Raw genomic sequence first — 22,561 nt, forward strand, 5'->3', positions numbered from 1 at the left:
GTTGTGAATTTTTGTTTTTGGCCTGGGTGGACTCTGGGGGTTCTCAGTGATGCATGACGTGGCAGCAGCTGTCATAAGTTCCAAATATCTAATCTGAATTTTTGGTGTTTAGTATGGGGGGAAATTTGGGCCTCAACATGAGAAGATTGTGGGACATTTTGGTTTTCTCTGTGTTGGGCAAAATACTGTTTTTCTTTGTACATATGAGAGATGATCAAGAATGTCTAGTACCAAAGAACTGAGTACTGGTACTGTGGCTAGAATCATAAATTATATTTTTACCATAATTAATATTCTCATTCATGCATTGAGATAGTACAGGATCCATGCCTTTGACCCAGGCACAGTACACTGTTTGAAGTATTCTGGAATGTTTTTAACTTACCACATGTGTTATAGGGATTTGCATTGGTATGATGTTGAGACTGTTCAGCAAGGAGAATCTGTTACATCACTGTTAAAGAAAGTGCAGAACTTTTTGTCTAGACCTGCAAGTTATAAATGGATGTATGTTCCTTATAGAATACATAATATTCGTTACTGTCCAGAATGTAAATTCAGAAATGGAAATTTTTCTTCCTCCAGGTTTCCCTATTTATAACACTGGTTAGAGAACAGTGACAGAAAATGAAAAGTAAAATAATACGCTTTTAAGACATGCAACCATAACAGGTATTGAAAGGACTTGGCCTTGAAGGTAAGATTCCTAGAGTGTTTTCACAATGGATGTGTAAAGTCATCTTATGCTCCCTTTTGATAATGTATTGTAATTTGAAGGTAGTTCTCTTGCTTTTAATGTATACAAATTGTCAAACACGTGTGCATATAATCTTCTTTCCCAGTTGACGGACCGCAATATTGGCAGCTCTCGAGACACCTCTTTTGAGCAACTCATCATGTCAGAGACAAATGGTAGAGGTGTGGACCTTGTTTTCAACTCCCTCACTGAGGAAAAGCTGCAGGCCTCTGTACGCTGTCTTGCCCATCGAGGACAGTTCCTTGAGATTGGAACATTTAATCTTCAGAAGAACAACACTATTGGTATTGTAAAAATTTTACTGATTTCACATGGATTCATTATAGCTTATGGATTTGTTAAGTACTCCAAAACAATTGATAATGATTTACTCTTTACTGTTCTTGAAGCTACTGATATAAAAATGCTTAAAATAGTTGTTCTCTATTCGTTACACTTCTCATGTCATAATAAAGTGTTATTCCGCTCTCTTAATGTCTGTTGATAACTGCACACTCTTGCCATGTTGAACAATCATTGCTTAGTCCATACATGAGACACTTGAACTTGGCAGTCCTATTCATGTTCAGGGAACTTGTAATCTTTGAAGAAGCTACAGTAAATCCCCACCTCGTAACATCAGCCTTCAGAATGTTTTGTTACACTCCAAACACTGGCCAAAGTTGCTTGAACATCAGGTGAGGTAGACAGGTTACACGTGCTGGAGGCCATGAATCGCATCACCAAGGGAGGAGGGGTGTAATGCTCATGATACAAAACATAATATAAAAATGTTTCCATATTCCTTCACTGCAATGTTTGTTAAAAGGCCAAGGATAAGTGCCGGTACATGCTTCATTATGCCATTAGTGTACTGAGTTCAGTCACAGCCAGAGAAGATCATGTAAACATGTGCATCACAGAAGAAACTTTTGTTTCCTTCTTCCATGACATGACTGTAATCTTTTGAACTGCCCTCAGTTCACTGTTGACAAGTTGCCATGAAGACCACAACAAAAGACACAGAAATTTAATTCTCATTACATTGCTTATAGTAGAGTTATTAGTGTCACAGCACCGCCACGGTGGTCTAGCGGTTAGAACGCTGGCCTTGTAATCCTGGGGTCTCGGGTTCGAATTTATAACTTGTGTTGGGCAAGGCCGTGGTCTAGGCAACACGGAGTTTTCCTCCGGGGGCTTCCCCGGTTTCTCCGTGGCATCCCAACAATTACTCCACTTTCATCATCATCATCTCACAAAAGGGGGTCACAGCAGGGGTGTTAAATGTCGCGGTCCCGATCGAACCCATGTACTGATGGGTCGTGAATCCTGCTAACCACCAATGCACACCATGCTGAATGGTGCGTACTGGATACGAAACAAAAGTGTCACAGCAAAGAGTGGTATTGCCAGTTGACGTGTGAATCATCCAAAGAAATGTTATAGTTGGGCAGGAGAAAATGACAGTTCGTTTCTGCATCATGGCACAAAAATCATTCGATAAAGTTTCTTGACTCATAAAAATTTGAAAGGAGTAAGATGCTCAGCTTGTTACTGCTTGGTTTGTGCAGATCAAAGGAGAAGCAGAATTCAAGGCACTATTTATTTTGTAGTTACACATGCACACTGCTCATATTGTGCATACATTTGGTAATTACTGTGAAAAGTAATACCATAAGTAATTTCATACTTATCTTAACGTACTGTCCCTGCCCACAACATTTTAAAGGTCGCAAACCATAAAAGGTTTGAAATTCCAGTCATTGCAGAAAGCTATGGAACAATATTGTAGGCTATTAGGAATTGCTTATTATGGCAAAGATGCTAGTAAAAGGAACTATAGTTTTATATAACATATGTTGTATAGTGTTGCTGGTCTTTGTGACATAAATTATCTGTGAGTGAATCCAACATGTAGGCATGGAGGTGTTCCTAAAGAGGACAAGCTTCCATGGAGTCATGTTATCCAAAGTGGTCTCTGGATCCATTGAGTTTAAGAATAAGGTGCATGACTGTGTATCTGAAGGCATAGCGACAGGGGCAGTACGACCACTATCCAGGACTGTTCTTTCAGACACTGAAGTGGAACGAGCTTTCAGGTACAGTTGTCATGATGGAGATGATGGAAGAACTTCAGAGAATATTGTGTAATTTCCTCTCTGTAGCAATTTTTATAAAAAATTGATATCAAGTATCAAAAGCAGTTACATTCATTGGCTTATTCTGTTCATTGATTCTCTGTGACTGCTTATTCCTATATGTTTTCTTCCTTGCACATTCATTAAAATTGTTTCTTTTGCTGAAACTTCAAGATAGTAATCCCTTCTTCTTAAGTTGCTGTCTGTAAGGCAGTTTCTAATTTTGCTGTGATTGCTTGATCATCGATGTTATTTCTATTTCTTATTATTAATATTATAACAGATTTTATTAGTCTCATAGTTTTTTAAAGTTATGTGACAACAGTAGATTCAGTTGTACTATTATTATGTTGGACGTTGTCACTTGTCTGATATTTATTTGTTATACATAATGTTCTGGAACTTGGCTTTACCCCACCTTCAGGAGACTGACTAGCTGTCGTTCCACTGATAGAATCCTTTATGTTTCTTTTTTATTTTTTTAAAATTTAACATTAATTATCTAGTGGTTGACATACTAACCTGGTATTCAGAAGGTCTGCGTTCCATCCCTAATCATCACAACTACCAACCTTAAAATGGAAAATTGATAAAAATCTTCCTGCATACTGGTAACCTATTAGCTGAATATGAGAGCAGAGCCAACTTTGGAAACATACCTCAGAAAACAGATAAAGTGCAATTAATGTATTTAACATTTATAAGCTGTGCATCATGTTAAGTACATTCTGACTGGAAATGTGTCACGATAGCACAATGCTAAATTACCATTTGTTTTCAGCCACGGTATAGCAGGTATGACACTGCAGTCTTGTTCACTGCCCCGTACAGAATTTGGTTGTTCTTCCCCGCTGAAAGTTATTTTTAATTATTAACCCTATGAAGGTTATTGTTATTAAGTCAAGAAGAATGAGATGGGCAGGGCATGTAGCGTGCACCAGACATTGGTTGGGAAGCCTGCTGGGGAGACCTAGACATAGATGGGAGGATCTGTGGGAGATAGGAGTTGAAGGAGACTGGATTTTGTTGGCCCAGGACAGGGTCCGGTGGAGGGCTTTGGTTAATTCGGTGATGAACCTTCGGGTTCCGTAAGCCATCTGGTTGGTTGGGTCCACTATTTGGGAAGCCTGAGGGGAAGAGACTGCTGGGGAGACCTAGACATAGATGGGAGGATAATGTCATGCAGGATCTGTGGGAGATAGGAGTTGAAGGAGACTGGATTTTGTTGGCCCAGGACAGGGTCTGTGGAGGGCTTTGGTTAATTCGGTGATGAACCTTCGAGTTCCGTAAGCCATCTGGTTGGTTGGGTCCACTATTTGGGAAGCGTGAGGGGAAGAGACCGCTGGGGAGACCTAGACGTAGATGGGTGGATAATCTCAGGCGGGATCTATGGGAGATAGGATTTGAAGGAGACTGGATTTTGTTGGCCCAGGACAGGGCTTTGGTTAATTCGGTGATGAACCTTCAAGTTCGGTAAGCCATCTAGTTAGGTAGTTATGAAGGTTATTGTTACCAAGAAGGTTCTATTCAAATAGTCATTATATTATCATGCATCCAAGGTCTTCTCTGAGGTAGAGGCACCTGAAGGAATATTAAAGAAATGCTGAAATAAATAATACTTCTCTCAGGTATTTCTAGTTTGCTGAATCATGTGTTTGCAAAAGGGAGTGGGATGATAAGAGGGTATGTGGTAGACCAGACCACTGTCAGAAGTTCTCAACAAGAAAGTGACCTGCAGATTTTAGATAAACTAGTGGGAAATGGTGTAAAACTACTCTCAACAAAATATAATTGTCTTCTCCTTATAATGGTGAATCAGCACTGTAGTGTAAACATTTAAATACCTTGTTCCCATGTAAGAAAGGTTAATACCTCATTTTGATAAATTTGGTAAGCACGGGGTTGAGTTATATAGTTGTATAAAAATTGTGTAGGAATATGAGGTACATAATTATATTGCAGATTAGAAACATATAGACAAAGTTTTGGTGCATATTCGACCAGAGGAGGATAAAAAAGTTACTGTGTCTGTACCACGACTCATGCAGGCCTATCCACAGTACTTCTGTAATCACAGTAACACCTATGTCATTGCAGGTAATGAGTTTTTTCATTTAATTTCCTAACATTAAAATATAAAAAATAAATTGTGTGTAGAAACGTCCATAAATAAAATTGTTAAAATATAGAGAGTTTGGCTCATATTATGACAATGGCAGAGAAATTATTCTTCAGTGCAGTAAAAGTATCAGTCTGTGGGTAATTTGTGAAAGATTAAAATATATTGAAATTGGTCGTGGGCAAAATGTAATAATACAATCTTATAATGTTTCCTTGCAATTTTTTGAAAATGTGTAGAAGTCCAAGAATTTTGGATTTCTGATAACCCAACTGGAACTGAAGGCAGAACTAAATAAGAAGATGCTTGCCACAGTTTTATTGATATTTTCTTCACATTATTTTTCTTTTATTTATTTTATTTTAGTCCGTCTTATCACAATATTTAAAATTTCTTATAATTAAGATAATAAAATATCATCGATGTTCCATATCGATTGATCGATTTATATTTCGGAACATTTACACAACATGTTTCGGTTTTTATAAAACCATCATCAGGTGTAAAATATATCTAAGAACTTAAAACTCAATTATGATTTCTGTAGTTTTTTTGGTGATGTTTCATTACGTTTGTTTTTCCATATTTGGGCGAAGGTGTTGTTTTTCCTTAAATTTTATTAGATGTACATATCGGCCTGTAAGTAAAAGATTGAAAGAAACACTAAAGAATTTGAAAGAATTTATAAAAGAATTTAGAGAATAAAATGCAAAAATATATGAATTATAGTTAGAAAGTATCAATAAAATAGAAATAAGAATAAAACATACCAAAGATGTAGGAGTGATTGTCCCAATTCTTTTTCTTTTGTTACCAAATGCAGTAGAATATAGTACTGTATGATGCTGGCAGATATAGTGGTGGATTTCACAATAATATGTGTAAAATTATAGCCTCGTCACATGCACTATGTCACTGCTGCTATGTTAGTATTACTGAGGGTAAGAAAATTAATTAATACATTACTAAAGTGGGAGTGGCCTTAGTTGCTTGATGTTCATACCAAGTTACATGAAAATTTATCACTTGGTTGAAAATCTATTTAGGCAGACAGAGACATGGACATGATACTAAGAGAATATTAGTGTGAAAAGGCTCGTTGAAATTACTTTTTTATTATTGTTATCCCATGCTGTCTTTCGTATTCTCTTTTAAATATTCCATACCTTTTTCTCCTTCCAAAACATTCCATTACAGAAAAATTATGTTTAATATGGTACAGATTATTATATACAGAATGCCCCTGAACAGGTTATCCATAGCTTAACTACGTGCTCTAGGAGATAATTTGAGCCAAGAAGTTATGATCTTCAATGAGTTGCTGTGACCGTCATAATGAGGGTATATTGTAATCACAAATTCAGTTTCTTACAAAACTCTTTCCAATCTTGAGTAGGTTCTTGTATTTCCAGGCTACTAGAGAGTGTGGGTTTATGTTGAAGAATTGTACTACCTGTTCACATATACTTGATTCATCAGGTTGCTGTCTTTTGATTTTTGCATTGGTCTTTAATTGTTTCATATCTAGACATTTTAGCCTGTTAAAATGTTATCTATTACAGACAGTTCATGAATGGTTTTTTATTGGATCCTGTAGTGAGAATCCTACACGTTCTTTGATAGGTTAGGGGAAACCTTATCCTGTTGAACTATCCAAGTAATTTGGTTTTTCTACATTTATGGTTTTGGGTTTCTGGGTTATCCCCCATATTATTCAAAACCCTATTGGTATCCAAATAGATGTTGTTGGGTATTGTTTTTCTTTAGGTCCAAGATGAGTTCTGTGACTAATTGAACTACGTAAACTTCAAACCCGTCACCTTTCTAATAATATTTGGATGCGTTATAACTGTTATACTATTTATTAGTTATATAATAATTTTAATTAAAAAAATAAACATGTAGGTATGTGACATGGGACAGTGTTGCCACTTACAGGTGGCTTGGGAGGCTTTGGTCTGGAGCTGGCTGACTGGCTTGTGTTACGAGGCGCTCGTAAACTGGTGCTGACATCTCGTAAAGGCATCAAGACTGGTTACCAGAGTTTGCGTGTCAGGATATGGCGCAGCTGTGGTGTAAGAGTAGTCATCTCTCTGGCTGACGTTACCATGAAGAGTGGTGTAAGAGCTCTACTGTCAGATGCAAACAAGCTGGGACAAGTTGATGCCATATTTAACCTGGCTGTGGTGAGTGCTGAAATTTTTCACATTTTGAAATATCATATCGGTTAAACCAGAGAATAACTAACGCATGGCTGTCAGTTAAAACCAAGAACAGTTATGCTGAAGTGTAAGATGATTATGTAATTATTTCTGCATTCAGAGTGCTGCTTCTAAATGAAAGGAAAGATCTGAGAAAGAATTTGGTACAATTAAGAGTATTAGGAATAAATTTATAAGCATGTGTTAACTCTGTTTCTCATATGTGCGAGCACTAATATATATGTGACTTGAAAGCTTCCAAAGAAATTAGCATATTTTGAATAATCTAATGCATCAGACTAAGTTGATCTATTATTAATATAAACAGAATCTTGTAAGACTTGAGGTTCTCACAGCGGTGAGTATGAAGATTTCTGTCTTCTGGGTTATTGCGCTGTGTAGTCTGTTAGATGTTTACCAACGTTTCAGAGGTCATACTGCCTCCGTCATCAGAGTATGAAGATTTCTGTCTTCTGGGTTATTGCGCTGTGTAGTCTGTTAGATGTTTACCAACGTTTCAGAGGTCATACTGCCTCCGTCATCAGAGTATGAAGATTTCTGTCTTCTGGGTTATTGTGCTGTGTAGTCTGTTAGATGTTTACCAACGTTTCAGAGGTCATACTGCCTCCGTCATCAGAGTATGAAGATTTTCGTCTTCTGGGTTGTTGCGCTGTGTAGTCTGGTTGATGTTAACCAACGTTTCAGAGGTCATACTGCCTCCATCATCAGGGTATGAAGATTTTCGTCTTCTGGGTTGTTGCGCTGTGTAGTCTGGTAGATGTTTACCAACGTTTCAGAGGTCATACTGCCTCCGTCATCAGAGTATGAAGATTTTCGTCTTCTGGGTTGTTGCGCTGTGTAGTCTGGTTGATGTTAACCAACGTTTCAGAGGTCATACTGCCTCCATCATCAGGGTATGAAGATTTTCGTCTTCTGGGTTGTTGCTCTGTGTAGTCTGGTAGATGTTTACCAACGTTTCAGAGGTCATACTGCCTCCATCATCAGGGTATGAAGATTTTTGTCTTCTGGGTTGTTGCGCTGTGTAGTCTGGTAGATGTTAACCAACGTTTCAGAGGTCATACTGCCTCCGTCATCAGAGTATGAAGATTTTCGTCTTCTGGGTTGTTGCGCTGTGTAGTCTGGTTGATGTTAACCAACGTTTCAGAGGTCATACTGCCTCCGTCATCAGAGTATGAAGATTTTCGCCTTCTGGGTTGTTGCGCTGTGTAGTCTGGTTGATGTTAACCAACGTTTCAGAGGTCATACTGCCTCCATCATCAGGGTATGAAGATTTTCGTCTTCTGGGTTGTTGCGCTGTGTAGTCTGGTAGATGTTTACCAACGTTTCAGAGGTCATACTGCCTCCGTCATCAGAGTATGAAGATTTTCGTCTTCTGGGTTGTTGCGCTGTGTAGTCTGGTTGATGTTAACCAACGTTTCAGAGGTCATACTGCCTCCATCATCAGGGTATGAAGATTTTCGTCTTCTGGGTTGTTGCTCTGTGTAGTCTGGTAGATGTTTACCAACGTTTCAGAGGTCATACTGCCTCCATCATCAGGGTATGAAGATTTTTGTCTTCTGGGTTGTTGCGCTGTGTAGTCTGGTAGATGTTAACCAACGTTTCAGAGGTCATACTGCCTCCGTCATCAGAGTATGAAGATTTTCGTCTTCTGGGTTGTTGCGCTGTGTAGTCTGGTTGATGTTAACCAACGTTTCAGAGGTCATACTGCCTCCGTCATCAGAGTATGAAGATTTTCGCCTTCTGGGTTGTTGCGCTGTGTAGTCTGGTTGATGTTAACCAACGTTTCAGAGGTCATACTGCCTCCGTCATCAGAGTATGAAGATTTTCGTCTTCTGGGTTGTTGCGCTGTGTAGTCTGGTTGATGTTAACCAACGTTTCAGAGGTCATACTGCCTCCATCATCAGGGTATGAAGATTTCTGTCTTCTGGGTTGTTGCGCTGTGTAGTCTGGTCGATGTTAACCAACGTTTCAGAGGTCATACTGCCTCCGTCATCAGCGCAATAACCCAGAAGACAGAAATCTTCAAACAGAATCTTGTCAGTAGTCAGATTCTGTTTACATATTACCTTAAAAGCACAGTAAGCAAAGATTATGTGTCTATGATTCTGATTCTGTACGTACTCGAGAAGAAATGATATAAAATTAACCAAATAGGCAGGAGAACAAATCTGTGAATGTTATGTCATCAGCTTCATGTTGTATCACTCTTGTTGTTACCTTAGAAATACCAAGACTGAATTGTAGCTGTCTTCATGGAGAAGAGTAATTTTTGAGAAGCTAATGTTACACTCAGCTAGTCAAAAATTTCCCCACTTTTTTAACCTTATGATTCATTACTGTGTTTACAAGATCCCACAAAAGGTAGCCATATTTTTGGATTTCGCTAAATATGTTTTATTGTTTTGGACAACCTTGTGTATCTGGTCACTGCTTTTACTTGAGTGTGGGGCTTTTTCATTTTACTTATATTTTCATTCAGAAATGAATGGCTAACAAATAAATGCATAACACTCTGACCATTTCTGGGAAGATTGATCTTTGACTAAGTGTAGCTCCACACACTATGTGGAGGCGAATGGCCAGGTTCAGGTCTCAGTCTCTAAGGAAAAGAGCCTGATTACCCATTGGTTGGGATGAGCCGGGATAGCTCAGTCAGTATAGTGACTAGCTACGGGCTGGACGACCGGGGTTCGATCCCCGACGGTGGCAGAGGATGTTTCCTCTAGCCTCTGCGTCCAGACCGCCTCTGGGGTCCACCCAGCCTCCTCTACAATGGGTACCGTGGTCCTTTCCCGGGGGTAAAGCCGGCCGGGGCGTGATGCTGACCACTCACCCCCATCTAGTGCTGAGGTCAAGGAAGAGAGGAGCTATACCGCCTCTCCCCCCAAACGCCTACATGGCGTATAGTGGGACAAACTTTAATTTACTGTTTACCCATTGGTTGGGAGGCTGAGTGGGCATCAGAGACATAATTTATTTGGTGACAAAGATAAAAATCTCTACTGGTGCTGCAAATTTAACTCTGGTCATCCAGCTGGTAGCGTTGGGGATAGCCGACTTTTAAATGCTTATAATAATTTTGCCTATTAAACAGAAGTTAATAAATCACACGACATAATCATGAAAGAGTTTCTTTTGCTTGCATGGAAGCAAAAGAAACTCCAGATATGCAAATTTCTTACAAATGAACTGCTTGTGATGCTGGTTTTAATCTTTAATAAGTATGTTGGAGACTAATAACTGTGGAGAGCACAGCATCTATGAGACAAATATTCAGTGATGGAAGAAGGTTAAAGGACAGTTACTGTGTGTAGGTTGTGTAGACCTAAAATGGGTCACTATAAAGAGGCAGAAGGAAGTTAAGTTTGTGTAGAAAAATTCTGTATAGTATAAGAATTTTATTGGAGGATGTAATATAAATATTTTTCTTCAGAATTTACCAATTGGAGAGGTGGTCAGTAAATAGCTGAGTACCATCACTCTTGGTCTGTTTGCATAATACTCTGTAAAGAATTGAAATTCCTAACCATTGATTAATAGCCAATAAGTAGAAAGGTTGTTTCCTTCTGAGAGACTGAGTTTTGTGTTCCAATGCTAATGAAATCCTTATTCTGCCATGACTCATTTACCAGGACATAGGGTGTACCACAAGAACATAAGTAAGAGTGACTGTTGAAAATATTTCGCAACCTGTTTTGATACTGAAAGAAACATCTGGGCATTATTACAAGTGTTGCGAGGCAGACTTCACAGCTTCCGCAGGACCCAAGGCACTTGCAACACATCACCTGGATGTGTTGTCTCGCCAGATGTTTGTTCCTGAGGGCGCAACTGTTATTGTAAATTATTAATTGGAAGTTTTGAAGCTTTTAATGCTTATTCAGCAGAGGATCATAATGTTCTAGCAGTTCGAAAGATTCTGTACAATTACTTCTGTCAAGGGGCAACTCAGATTATTCTTGACCTCTCAATGGCAGTTCTTGATCTGGCAAGTCGTGTCACCCATTTCAAAATTTTTCTCAGTTTTTACAAACTCTTTTATTATATTCTGAACTACTAAATGTAAGTTGGATCTCCAGAAGCTCATAATTTCTTTGGTGGCTTAAATAAAGAATGACCAGCGTGTACTGTAAATGTTTTTGCCAAAGATTCATGTTTTTCTTTTATTTTCGTGAAGCACGTAAGTCATATGGTTGTTAAAGGGCCCCTGAAATTCAAAACATTTCAACTTTTTTGAAACATCAAGCATTGCCAGCAAATCAGTTTTTCTCAGATTGTTGCAAGCTGTTAACCATTGGTAAAAATAATATTGCAAAACAAAGGTTCCCAGTGTACATTTTGTTTTCCTTATATTCACTCTTTGGGTTGTATGTAGGTTGGCAGTGTCTCCCATATTTCAATGTTTTTAGTTTCTCCAAGAATGTTCTTCTTGACAATAGTTTTTCTAAAAAAACATGCAATAGCATTTCTATCTAGTTTCCAAAAACTGACTGTTAGTAACAAAGGGTTTTAGGATGCCAAAAATAATATTCTTAAAACAAAGGGACTAATTTACTGTCATTACAAGAAAGGAAAAGTACTTGCACAGTACACAGCTCAACTGAGATATTTTTTGGTGAGGACCACACAGTCTACCCATGTTTAAAGGGCAAATTCTCTAAGTTTCCTTGATTGCGAGGCACAAATGAATGCGAAGCCTGGAAACTCTGATCCTCTAGTGCATGAAAACATGATCAAATGATGTAGCAGTTAAGTTGCATAATTCATAAAGCCACGTCCAAGCAAACAGTAAAGCTTGTGCGGAATGGAGAAGAGAAAGCATCTCATATTCCTCCAGTTTTAGTGGACTGGTGGCACAACTACTAGCCAGATCACTGAGGTCAATACCCCTATCCATTTCACATACCTGCATTTATCCTGAAAGAAGAAAGTGGTGTATGTTAATGTTTTGCTACTCAAACAGTCCTTAAGAAGTATACTTATAATTACTGTTCTCCACTGCTGCCATCATCAGCTGATTTGACATGGTCAGGATTGCTGTCACATGAGTGGTCGTCCTCTGTGCCATCAACTTCTTAAAACTCTTTTTCAAGTTAACACAGGCAGCATGAATGCCCGTTCACTTTTTATCAACGTGCAAAACTGTTAAGTGTTGAGCCACTAGATTTTAGTTGTTGGTGTGAATGAATGCTTTCAAAAATTCTACCATCGCTTGTTTTGTCTTTCATTGCAGCTTCAAATGGCTTATGTATAGATGCAGCATGCATGTCCATTTCTCCAGGGATGACAACTTGATTTATATTTCTGATTCTTCCGTCATATGGGGAAAGTACCTGTGTACAATGAAGTTGTGCTTGGCTTGGCTTCTGGGTATGTTAATGAATTATGTTGCCAAATTTCTTACAAATAAGCCTTATATCCAAAGTTTGGCTTTATTTTCACACTCTTGGAAGGAAATGCATGGGGTATTTGAGAAAATGTGGTAACATTAGGAGTCAGATTACATATACAGATTGTGGTCTTCTGGTTTATGACACTATGCAGTCACGTTGCCATTGTTTTCTAGGAATGTGAAGATGGAGGCAGTATGTACCTTTGAAATGGTAGTAACCACCTATAAGACTACACGTTGTTGTAGTCCAGAAGACCACCACCAGATCTCTAATTGATGTGAAGACCTCGGATATCACGTAGCTGATGTGTAAATCACCAAAAGGACTGAGGACCGTAAACTTTTGAAATATAATGGAAAATTAAAGTACTGAAATACAAATATATTGTCTATATGTCACAGGATGGCTTACCACAGGCCCTGTCATTGTCATCTTGTCCATCATGGCTCGTGCATTCGGTGTTGTGTTAGCAGTTGAAGCAGACGTGTGCTCTGGGTGTGTAGGTGTGTCAGGCCAGACAGAGCAATTGGCTGTGGCTAAACTGATGAGTGACTGAGGTATGTATCATTCATTCAGGTCAGTCTTTTCTTACACCTGCATTAAATTTCATATCTTGTTAATTTAAGTTACAAGAACCGTTTTCCTTGTGAATCCACATGGCTATCCAACGGTTAGAATGCAAAACATAAAATCTGATAAGAGTCTGAAGGTTGTTGGTGATGCTGCACTTTGTCTATTATCTGATTCATAAAATAATAAAACTACAATATTTTGGGAGCTGAATTTTGCTTCCATCTCCGTGTAAAGAAGGAGAAGAGGATATACCAGGTCTGAGGCTAGCTCCACTAGGGGGCCAACAGATAGGATTTCTGCCCTCTTCCCCTTTCATACCAGAAGACAGAAGTAAAATCCAGACTTCAAAATGTTGTAGTTTTATTACTTTTTAATTTGATGATAAACAAAGTGCAAAATAATAATTTTACATATATCATCATCAGAGTCCGATTGCATTTTGTTTTGTATTCAGACCTTTGTATAGAAGTGTGGATTCACAAGGAAATGGTTCTTGTAGGGTTACACTAACAGAAAAAATGATGGCACAGTTTTAATCATGCAATTGAATGGCATGGTATAATAAATTATTCTCAAGCTACCACCCGTGTAAGGTGGCTTAATGAAGAAAACCCCAGCGTTTCAAGAATATTCCTTGTCTTCACCCTCAGGGTACCCTGATTCTCCAATCATTGGTGCTTTATTCATTAAACCAACTTACACTGCTGATAGCCCAAGAAGAGTTTATTATGCTTCTTCTTAAAGTGCCCATCCGTTCCGGATGTTGCCGATCAGCATAGCAATTTTAGCTTTATTGGCTGCTACTTGAAACAGCCCTCCAGTTTACATCGAGAACCAAGTTTTTAGGTTCTGAAGCCAGGAGATTCTTGGCCTGCCAGGTCCCCTCTTTCCGAATACTTTTCCCTGGATTATCAGCTGAAGCAGCCCGTATCCTTCACAATTTCTCATGATATCACCAAAATATTCCAACTTTCTCTTTTTATCTTGTTAACAACCTCGACGTCTTTGCAGAGTTTCTCGAGAACTTTTTTGTTGCTTACACGGTCAATTCAGAAAATTCTGAGAATACGTCGGTACAACCACATTTCGAAGGCCTCCAACTTTTTTGAAGAAGCGTCGGTCAACGTCCATGATTCAGCGCCATATAAAAACACAGAGAGAATATAACATCTGAGTAGTCTTAACTTGGTGTTTAAGTTTAAGTCTCGACTCCTGAACATTGATCCCATTTTGCTGAAAGTGGCTCTGGCTTTTTCGATACAGCACTTTATTTCCAAGGAGTGATTCCACTGGTCATTAATTGTGCTGCCCAAGTATGTATATTTCGATACTCTTTCCATTTTTGTATTATTAACTACCAGCTGACCGGGTAATACAGCATTTTTACTGATAATCATGAGCTTCGTTTTTTGGATGTTAAGATCTAAGCCGTGGTTAGTACTGGCCTTCACAATACGATCCATCAATTCTTGGAGACCTTAAAGAGAGTCGGCGAACACTACAGTATCGTCCGCGTACCGAATGTTATTTAATCGCTCTCCATTCACAACGACTTCAACGTTTACATTTTCCAATGCTTCTTCGAATATGTGTTCCAAAAAGAGATTGAATAGAATTGGAGATAGATTGCATCCGTGCCGAACACCATGCCTTATTCTTATGTCTTCTGAACTGACACCTTCCACCTTGATGTTAGCGGTTTGGTTCCAACAGAGGTTAACAATAACACGCAAATCTTTTCTATCAGTATCAGGACTTCCACCATCCTATCGTGTCGAATTCTATCGAAGTATTTTGGTAGTCATCTACATCACAGTTGACATCCCTGCAGCTCAGAAATAATACTTGGATCAAAAATAGTGCCTCCCTTGTTCCCAGTGCATTTCAAAATCCAAACTGGGTGTGAGTAATCTTTTCTTCACCTAGCCTGTATATTTGTTTATGAATGATCTTCAGTAGTAATTATAATGTTAATACGTAATTTTGAAAGGAATATGATGTTTGAGTTACATCATGCTTAAATACCTCGAAGGAAATAGTCTTTCAAATATACAGCATGTATAATATATATCGTACAAAAAAGTCACTCCACAAATGCGATTTGCAATGGAAATCAATCTGCAAGAACCACACATAACCTACAAATCACATTCAATACCAACCTACAAACAGCTATGACTTTTAATACCAACACAACACATGGCAAGGAGCTCTGAAAAAAATGGTCACACACATGACGTCACTTACGCAGCTGTCACTGATTGGATAGTGGCGCTATTCAACGCTAGTGGTATTGTAGCATGCTGTCAGTCGCCACCTTAACAGTAACAGTACGAAAACCAACTAGCCGTTTGTGTCAGGTTTAACATGTTATAGTCTGTTGTTTTATATTACGGCGACCAACAAAGGTGTTTGTTTTAACTACCTTATGAAGACACTTTTTGACATTTTCTTGAATGTGAAAATGGATTTCAAACATAATTTACCTATACAAGCTGATAAACTTTGTAGCCAACTGCAAGGCCATAATAAATTCTTTGTCACTTCAGTTGTAAGGTGTAGACGAGGCTTACAAGAAGTGACACACTCACAGAAGTATTTTGCAGACGTGTCCAAGTTATGTATCAGAGTCAGTTAACTCTCAAGTGGCCATGAGGTAAGCAAAAAAAATGTACAGAAACCTATGACCTTTATGAGTATTAACCAATTTATTAGTAGTTTCTTGAAATTCAAAGTTCATCTGACAGCAGGCAGAACTCTGGAACAGTTTTTTATAATTACTGTTTGGCATGTACCCTTTGAAATCATTTTGTGTCCCACATGTGACACACATACCACACTTTAAGAAATGCTGCTATAATTTTTTAAATAAATTAAAGTGACTTTTTTGCACAGTCCTGTAACCAGTGTTTCATCCAGACTCTTTTCTCTTCTTCCACATATGACATTTCTGCCTTTACAAAGAATATTTAAAGTGCCAAAGTGCAGTCTGAAAAAAAAGGAGTGTTAGTACATGTGTGTGGATAATGGTGAAATCCTCGAGGACCATGTTCGTGGACGTCTGTGCGTGACTGTGTCCCTTAGCACAAAATTTGTGTGTCGTTCACATTAAAACAACAGTGTTAACACACCTGCTTAAAATTAGAATATGTGAGATCTTAGGTTTTCACAGTGGCTAAAATGTGAATTGTGGTCTAATGGATTGTGAAGTCTTGTACTCTTTTACGTTTTACCAACATCTCAGAGAGATGTATCACCACCATCTTCTGGGTACAGATCTGAAGTTGGAGTTGTTGTGGTCCTCTGAAATATTGATAACCACCTGCAAGGCCATGACTTGAGTATGTGAGCTTGACATCCCTGGTGTGATCCAAGTCAAGAGTCTGTAGTTGGTTCCTTTCTCTGGCCTCAGACTGGAACATTTCTGTTTTTATCATTGTAATGTACGAGGATGTAGAACCCATTCATTGGGTTCAAGACGGGTTCCAGTGGCATGCTCATGTGATCATGGTATTGAACCTCTGGATTCTGTGAAAGGCAGTCGGTGTAGTTGCCAGTGTGTGAAGATGAAATTGGTTTATTGTGTCAGACCTTGGACAGTTTTTCTTTCCAAAATGGGCAAAAGAGGTTTCTGTGTAATTTTTATTCTCCAGATTGTAATGCAACGAAGATGAGTAATTTTGCACCATACTAAATCTTTATTTTGTAGAGTTGATTTTATTTACATTCCATAGATCCTTCTTAGGACTCAACCAAACGATGTAGAACATGTCATTTCATATAATAAACATACACTTCAGAACTTTAAACACAAGTACAAGAACGTATTTCACATGTCAGTGTACATAAATTTTAGATTCTGCAATACAAGTATGAAAAATAATTTTACAAATTAATATACATAAACCTCTGAGTTTTAAATATAAATACAAAACTTGCTTTACATATACGTAGATTATGGATATAAAGCTTAAACATTTTCAGCAGAGATGAAATCATCTACAGAATAGAAGGATTGAGTGAAGAGGTAATCTTTCAATGCAGGCTTGAATACCTTTATATCATAATTTAGACTTTTAATTGTTGGTGGAAGATTATTAAACAACTTGATACCTGTATAGTACACTCCTTTCTGATATTTAGCAAAGTTTGCATTTGGCACATATAGGTCATGTTTACGTCTTGTATTTAAATTATGTGCATCTGTATTTCTTTTAAATTTATCCAAGTTTTCCACCACAAATAATAGCAAGCAGAGTATAAATTCACTTGCAAGTGGAAGTATATTAAATTTACGAGACAATTTTCTACAAGATACCCTCCTTTTGACACCAGCCATTATTCTAATTATTTCCTTTTGCATGTAAATGATATGAAAGCCTTATGTTACTGTTTGTTTAAGGGCAGGACGAGAATATGTAAGAACCTCTAGCGTCCTTGCTCTTTAAGAACATCGTTTTTAAGTTTCACTTTTGGATTTCAATAACATGACTTTGTTACCTTATATTTTAATATAATTAAATGAACAGAGCATACATTGACATTTTGATATGAGGTGGAATGCAGAGAAGCGTTTAGCAGAATTTAAATCCGTAAATGATCCGTCACCATCTTCAACAGCCTGTATCTCTGTTTTTGTCCGGGACCATTAAGGGGAAGATGGTGGCCAGTCCGTACACTTAAAAATAGTAATTTGTTTTATTTCCACAGAATTAGAAATATGATGTGTTAAAGAAAGTTGTTTCTTTAGTCTTTTATATCTTTGGCGTTATTCTCACATTTGTGTGTTATGATAATGAAGTCACTCCAAAGAGAATATGCAAATTTCAATCTACTGATTTAGTTTAATTTGGTGATGCTGTTCAGAAGTTAATTTTCGTACGAATTGAAGGATCTTGAAATGACTTTTCAAAAGTTGTGTTTATTCTTAATCTGGGCTTTTCGTGAAACAAACTGTACTGGAATAATGAAAGTGCTTCTTTATTGCAACAGTATTAGGAATGTGTGTTTGTGTGTTTTTCCATTGAAGAATCTTCTATTAATCTGTACAGTACCAGGTTTTAAAATCCCTTTATCCCTTTTTGGCCTAACATAAATCCCAGTTGCACTATGCAGTGCATGTTATTTGATAAAACATATCTTTCTTAAGAACCCACTTACAGCAATGAAATAAATTAGACATAGTTCAGGAGAATTTATGTCACCACTGGAAACCATTGCTCGAGCAATTATTCTGCAAGATTTCTTTCATTGTGAAGGAATATCACTGTATTTATATTTTCAGCTATCATTGGATTCTTATTTTGAAACATATTTTGATATTATTAATGTGTTTACCTTAAAATCTGAATGCATCGTGTAAACGTTTCTCTTCCCTCACAAGCAACTGGAGATATCTTTGTTCCTGCCATACATGCTCACAAAGATAGGTTAGACCAATTTTTCTCCCCCATACTGCTGTCTGCCATTTGAGGGTAAGTTTCTCTTGGTCCAGTTTCCGACACATAGAAACCCACAGTAAAGCAACACTGCCATTGCTTTGTGTTCCATGTGCTTTTGCTCCAGATGGGACAACTGGGATAATTTTGGATTTGGATTTTATTTCCTCTCATTGTATTCCCCTTCCATTTACGTCCCTATCTTCTGCTGCAAGGAAAAGTTGAACACTTTCTCTGATGCACAGATTTGAAGGGCTATAACTCGGATAGGAAGCATTTCTGGACCAATGTCTATATGACCTTCATTCATCCTTAGAATTAATGGAACAGGCTCCCAAAGTTTGGCCATATATTTCAGGACCATTCTGTATTTGCCTCCTCATGTCTCTTATTTGAAATATTTTAAATGTTTATACCTACATTTGAAACAGAGCTTTGCTCTGACATGTGGATATCTGCATGTGCTTTGCAGGATGGTGCCACAGCACTGTTCAAAGCCTCACACAAAGGACACTCCAGTGTTGTAGAAGAATTACTGAAGTACCAGCCATCTCTTGGACTTCTGCCTGTAAGTAGCAAAATAAACGTTGCTGAGGTTACGTGCACACAAAACATGTATATTAATAAGATATAACATCGGTGCTGTAGATTTGTATTCAGGAGGCATATGGTTTCAATTTCAGTTGGACTGTCGGCTGTCCTATTGTTTTCATAATTTTCCTCAGTCTCTACAGGTGAAGATTGGGTATACACCTTCGCATAGGACATAATAATCTTTTTCCAAATCTTTACCAGTTATCATACATGATAATCGTTTTTTCATCTCATTTGGCATTATGTAGCTTGTGCATTGAAATAATGTCATTAAATTATTCATTAGTTATTCATTTCTTCTTCTTCTTCTTCTTCTTCTTCTTCTTGGAACTACAGTTCAAAGTTGAACCTTGGCCTCTTCAATCTTTCACCCGAGGCTTAGCTTGAAGTTTCGAAACAAATCTTTGTTTTACGGATTGAGGTTGTCAGCCTCGCGTCCAACCCTCAACAATCCTGAGGGAGTGATGTTTTTCTGTCGGGGTTGTCTCCCTTAGCTGGCCGGTCCCAACTTGGACATGCACGCATTGGACTTTGTAGGAATGAATGGCATTTCCTAAGTTTTTAATGGTACATATATGCCAGCAGGATATGTACCCTTGAGACAACATACTACCCCTTTGGCTATTCATTTAATGACCTTAATTCTTTGCTTATTTCTAGACTATGTAAACTTCTTGAGTTAGAGGGGGAACAGTTTAATTGTCACCTGCCCTTCTGTCGAGTACTGAATTGCACACAGACTGCATGAGGTCCATAAACCTGACTTCATGTGGTCCTGTTGCAAACAAGTTTTAATTCTGTGATAAACCGCCTGTAACCGAACCCTTACGATCACCAGAGATATTTGTTGTAAGAAGACAAACGCACTAAAATGTCACTTACTTTGTATCAGAATGGGGAAAGTGCTCTGCATGCAGCGGCCCTGTTTGGCCATGTTCCGATAGTGAAACGGCTGATATCTGCTGGAGCAGACCTGATGCTAAGAAATCAAGATGGAGTCACGCCGATGCAAGTTGCCCAAGAAGCCAAGCAGTATGCAGTTGTTGAGTACCTGTCCAGCTTATTGGTGGAACGAGTTAATGGGACACCCCATAAACCATCGTAGTTGGGTCTGACGTTGTGCTAAAGGTGGTGGGAATTCTTAAGTTAACAACATTCAGAATGCAAAATGCCAATATGAAGTCAGTAATGACCATTCATAGAATCGGTGTATGTTGTACTGACAAAGCTGCCACACTTCATATGGGAAAAACTGAATTACCAAACCACAGAATCAGAGACATTAGCATGTACGATGAGGCAATTAATTAGTGTCCAGTGAAATTAAGTTGGTCACAGTGATCGCACCGTCTGAGGCGTGGGCCTCGTGCTCTTGGACACTGGGATTTGTGGGTTCAAATCACACTCAAGGCACGGATGTTTGTCAGTGTCTTTCTGTGTTGTGATGTCCTGTGTGCAGGTAAAGGCCTTGTGACAGGCCGATCGCTTGTCCAAGGAGTCCTACCAAATGTCTAACTCAGTGGTCTCCAACGCGGTGCCCCCGGGCACCATGGCTCCCACCAAGGGTTTTTTGGGTGCCCGCATTGCTACGGAAAGAGGTTATACTGAATAATGAAGGCCGTTCAACCATGAACATCATAAAATCAAAGCACAGATCTCGACTTACTGACGCCAATCTTGATGATTGTTTGTGAGTAGCAACATCATCCTACACTCCCAAATTTGAAAAACTGGCCAATCAAATGCAGCGCCAAACATCACACTAACTTCCCACTTGAGTAATAATAATAATAATTGTACTTATAAAAGTACGTATTTTTGTTTGCATGGTTTCTTGTATCATTAAACGTGTTGTTTTGTGTATTTCTTGGTGTCCATATCTTATTTGTCCAGAGAAAAGAAAACTTGGCTTTGTTGATTGGTTGGTGCCCGCCACGATCTCATAAACTCTCAAATGTGCCCTTAGGCACAAAAAGGTTGGGAACCACTGGTCTAACTGATTACTGAAACCTTTTAAAAATAGAGGCCTTATGCCTCACATAGGAGTGAAAAGGGGAAAAAGAAGAAATTAATTAAAGTTGGAATGAGAGGATGGACTAATGCAATGTGAACACAACACAGCATGAGAAGGGAATTTTGCTTACCAAGTAATGTCATGGATAAACACCAGTTCTTCAAAGTGATGCAGGAGGAGTCTGGCAGTCTTTGTGTGTTGGTTAATTTGGAAAAGTCAGTGAGTCATGTTAGTTTGAAAGAAATATAAAGATATTTAATAAATAAAGGGTTTCCATGATAAAATTCACACTAATTTCAATGTGAAGTTGAAATGATGCTTGATTTAAAAATGAAATATGTTACAAAAACAGAAACTGTTTTGAGTGCCTGACTTCAGTGCACTACAGTTTTATCATGAAGTGTATATTTAGTAGGTGGACCAGGGACATTACAAGAACTCTTTGGGCCACCGGCATACTTGGAAAAGTGTTTTGTGTACTTGCCATTTTAATATAATATGCAAATGCAATATCAGAAAATGAATCTCATTTAAAATACTGTTACAATGTACTATGATGGATATATTTTGAAATACAAGTATAGATAATTTATTAATAAAGTGATCATTATTTATGTACATATTATGATAATACCATTGCTTTTAACAGAGCACAGGTCGCATATGTTGTCTCAGACTGTACAAATTCTATAATCATGTATATTGTGATTGTCATCTTGATTAGCAACACCAGTTTATTTCATTAAAATTATGGATTTATAAATATTAAGGACAGCAGTGTGGAAACAAAATGCAAAATATACAGTTTATAAAACTGAGGTTAGGTCAAATCTCATGGGGCCACATCGTTGGAGATTACAAAGGTAATGTGTCATACCACCACATTTCAAATGGAACCGGTAGTATCAATACCCCTATAAAGGCATTAAATAGCTGTTTTTTCTTTCTTTCACATTTTGACCTGAAATAATTATGAATGATATCATTAAAATCAATATTTTCAAAAATGTGATTTTCAGTTTACAAATCTTGTACATGTGCACAAATCTTGTAGAATTATTATATTAGTCTGTGGTTTTGGGGTAAATGCAGATGATTCATAAACAACAGAAAATAAATGAGGAAGTTTACGTATATGCTGTGTTTGTTTATAATGTCGTTTCAAGTGTAGAATCTAAATTTTTGTGGCTTTCATGGTAACTTCTATTCAGTTTATTTGATATCTGGACAAGCAACCTATTTTGTGCTTTGATTTTCATTCCATGAGGTTCAACACAGGACATTTTTCATTGAAGTTTACCCAATCGTAACTGTTCAATATGCATTTCAGCAAG

General features: G+C 37.9%; 1 protein-coding gene across 5 annotated transcripts; it reads left to right on the plus strand.

Moving 5' to 3' along the window:
* Positions 1–258: 258 nt before the first annotated feature.
* LOC147873814 (fatty acid synthase-like) lies at positions 259–22,361 on the plus strand. 5 transcript variants are annotated; one of them, XM_087348916.1, is made up of 6 exons: positions 904–1,041; positions 2,655–2,835; positions 4,837–4,971; positions 6,932–7,179; positions 19,092–19,187; positions 20,106–22,361. In XM_087348916.1, exons 3-6 carry the CDS (start codon positions 4,917–4,919, stop codon positions 20,316–20,318), a joined length of 612 nt encoding a protein of 203 aa, XP_087205042.1. In that variant the 5' UTR covers positions 904–1,041; positions 2,655–2,835; positions 4,837–4,916; the 3' UTR covers positions 20,319–22,361. The 5 variants fall into 5 exon arrangements, with proteins under 5 accessions (XP_087205041.1, XP_087205040.1, XP_087205044.1 ...); XM_087348915.1 differs by lacking the exons at positions 2,655–2,835; positions 4,837–4,971 and adding an exon at positions 259–697 and having other exon boundaries at positions 843–1,041; XM_087348918.1 differs by lacking the exon at positions 2,655–2,835 and having other exon boundaries at positions 902–1,041.
* The last annotated feature ends 200 nt before the right edge of the window (positions 22,362–22,561 follow it).

This window comes from Zootermopsis nevadensis, unplaced genomic scaffold (genome assembly GCF_977971745.1).
Source record: "Zootermopsis nevadensis isolate Lab colony 2312 unplaced genomic scaffold, Znev_1.0 Znev_ptg000014l, whole genome shotgun sequence".
Lineage (NCBI taxonomy): Eukaryota > Metazoa > Arthropoda > Insecta > Blattodea > Termopsidae > Zootermopsis > Zootermopsis nevadensis.

What these genes read in the sequence shown, in the direction of transcription:
- LOC147873814 (XM_087348915.1), top strand. Translation starts at nt 897, where the DNA reads ATGTCAGAGACAAATGGTAGAGGTGTGGACCTTGTTTTCAACTCCCTC. An exon ending in CCATATTTAACCTGGCTGTG is followed by an intron (nt 7,180 to 19,091) that starts GTGAGTGCTGAA and finishes TGTGCTTTGCAG; the next exon opens with GATGGTGCCACAGCACTGTT. An exon ending in CATCTCTTGGACTTCTGCCT is followed by an intron (nt 19,188 to 20,105) that starts GTAAGTAGCAAA and finishes ACTTTGTATCAG; the next exon opens with AATGGGGAAAGTGCTCTGCA.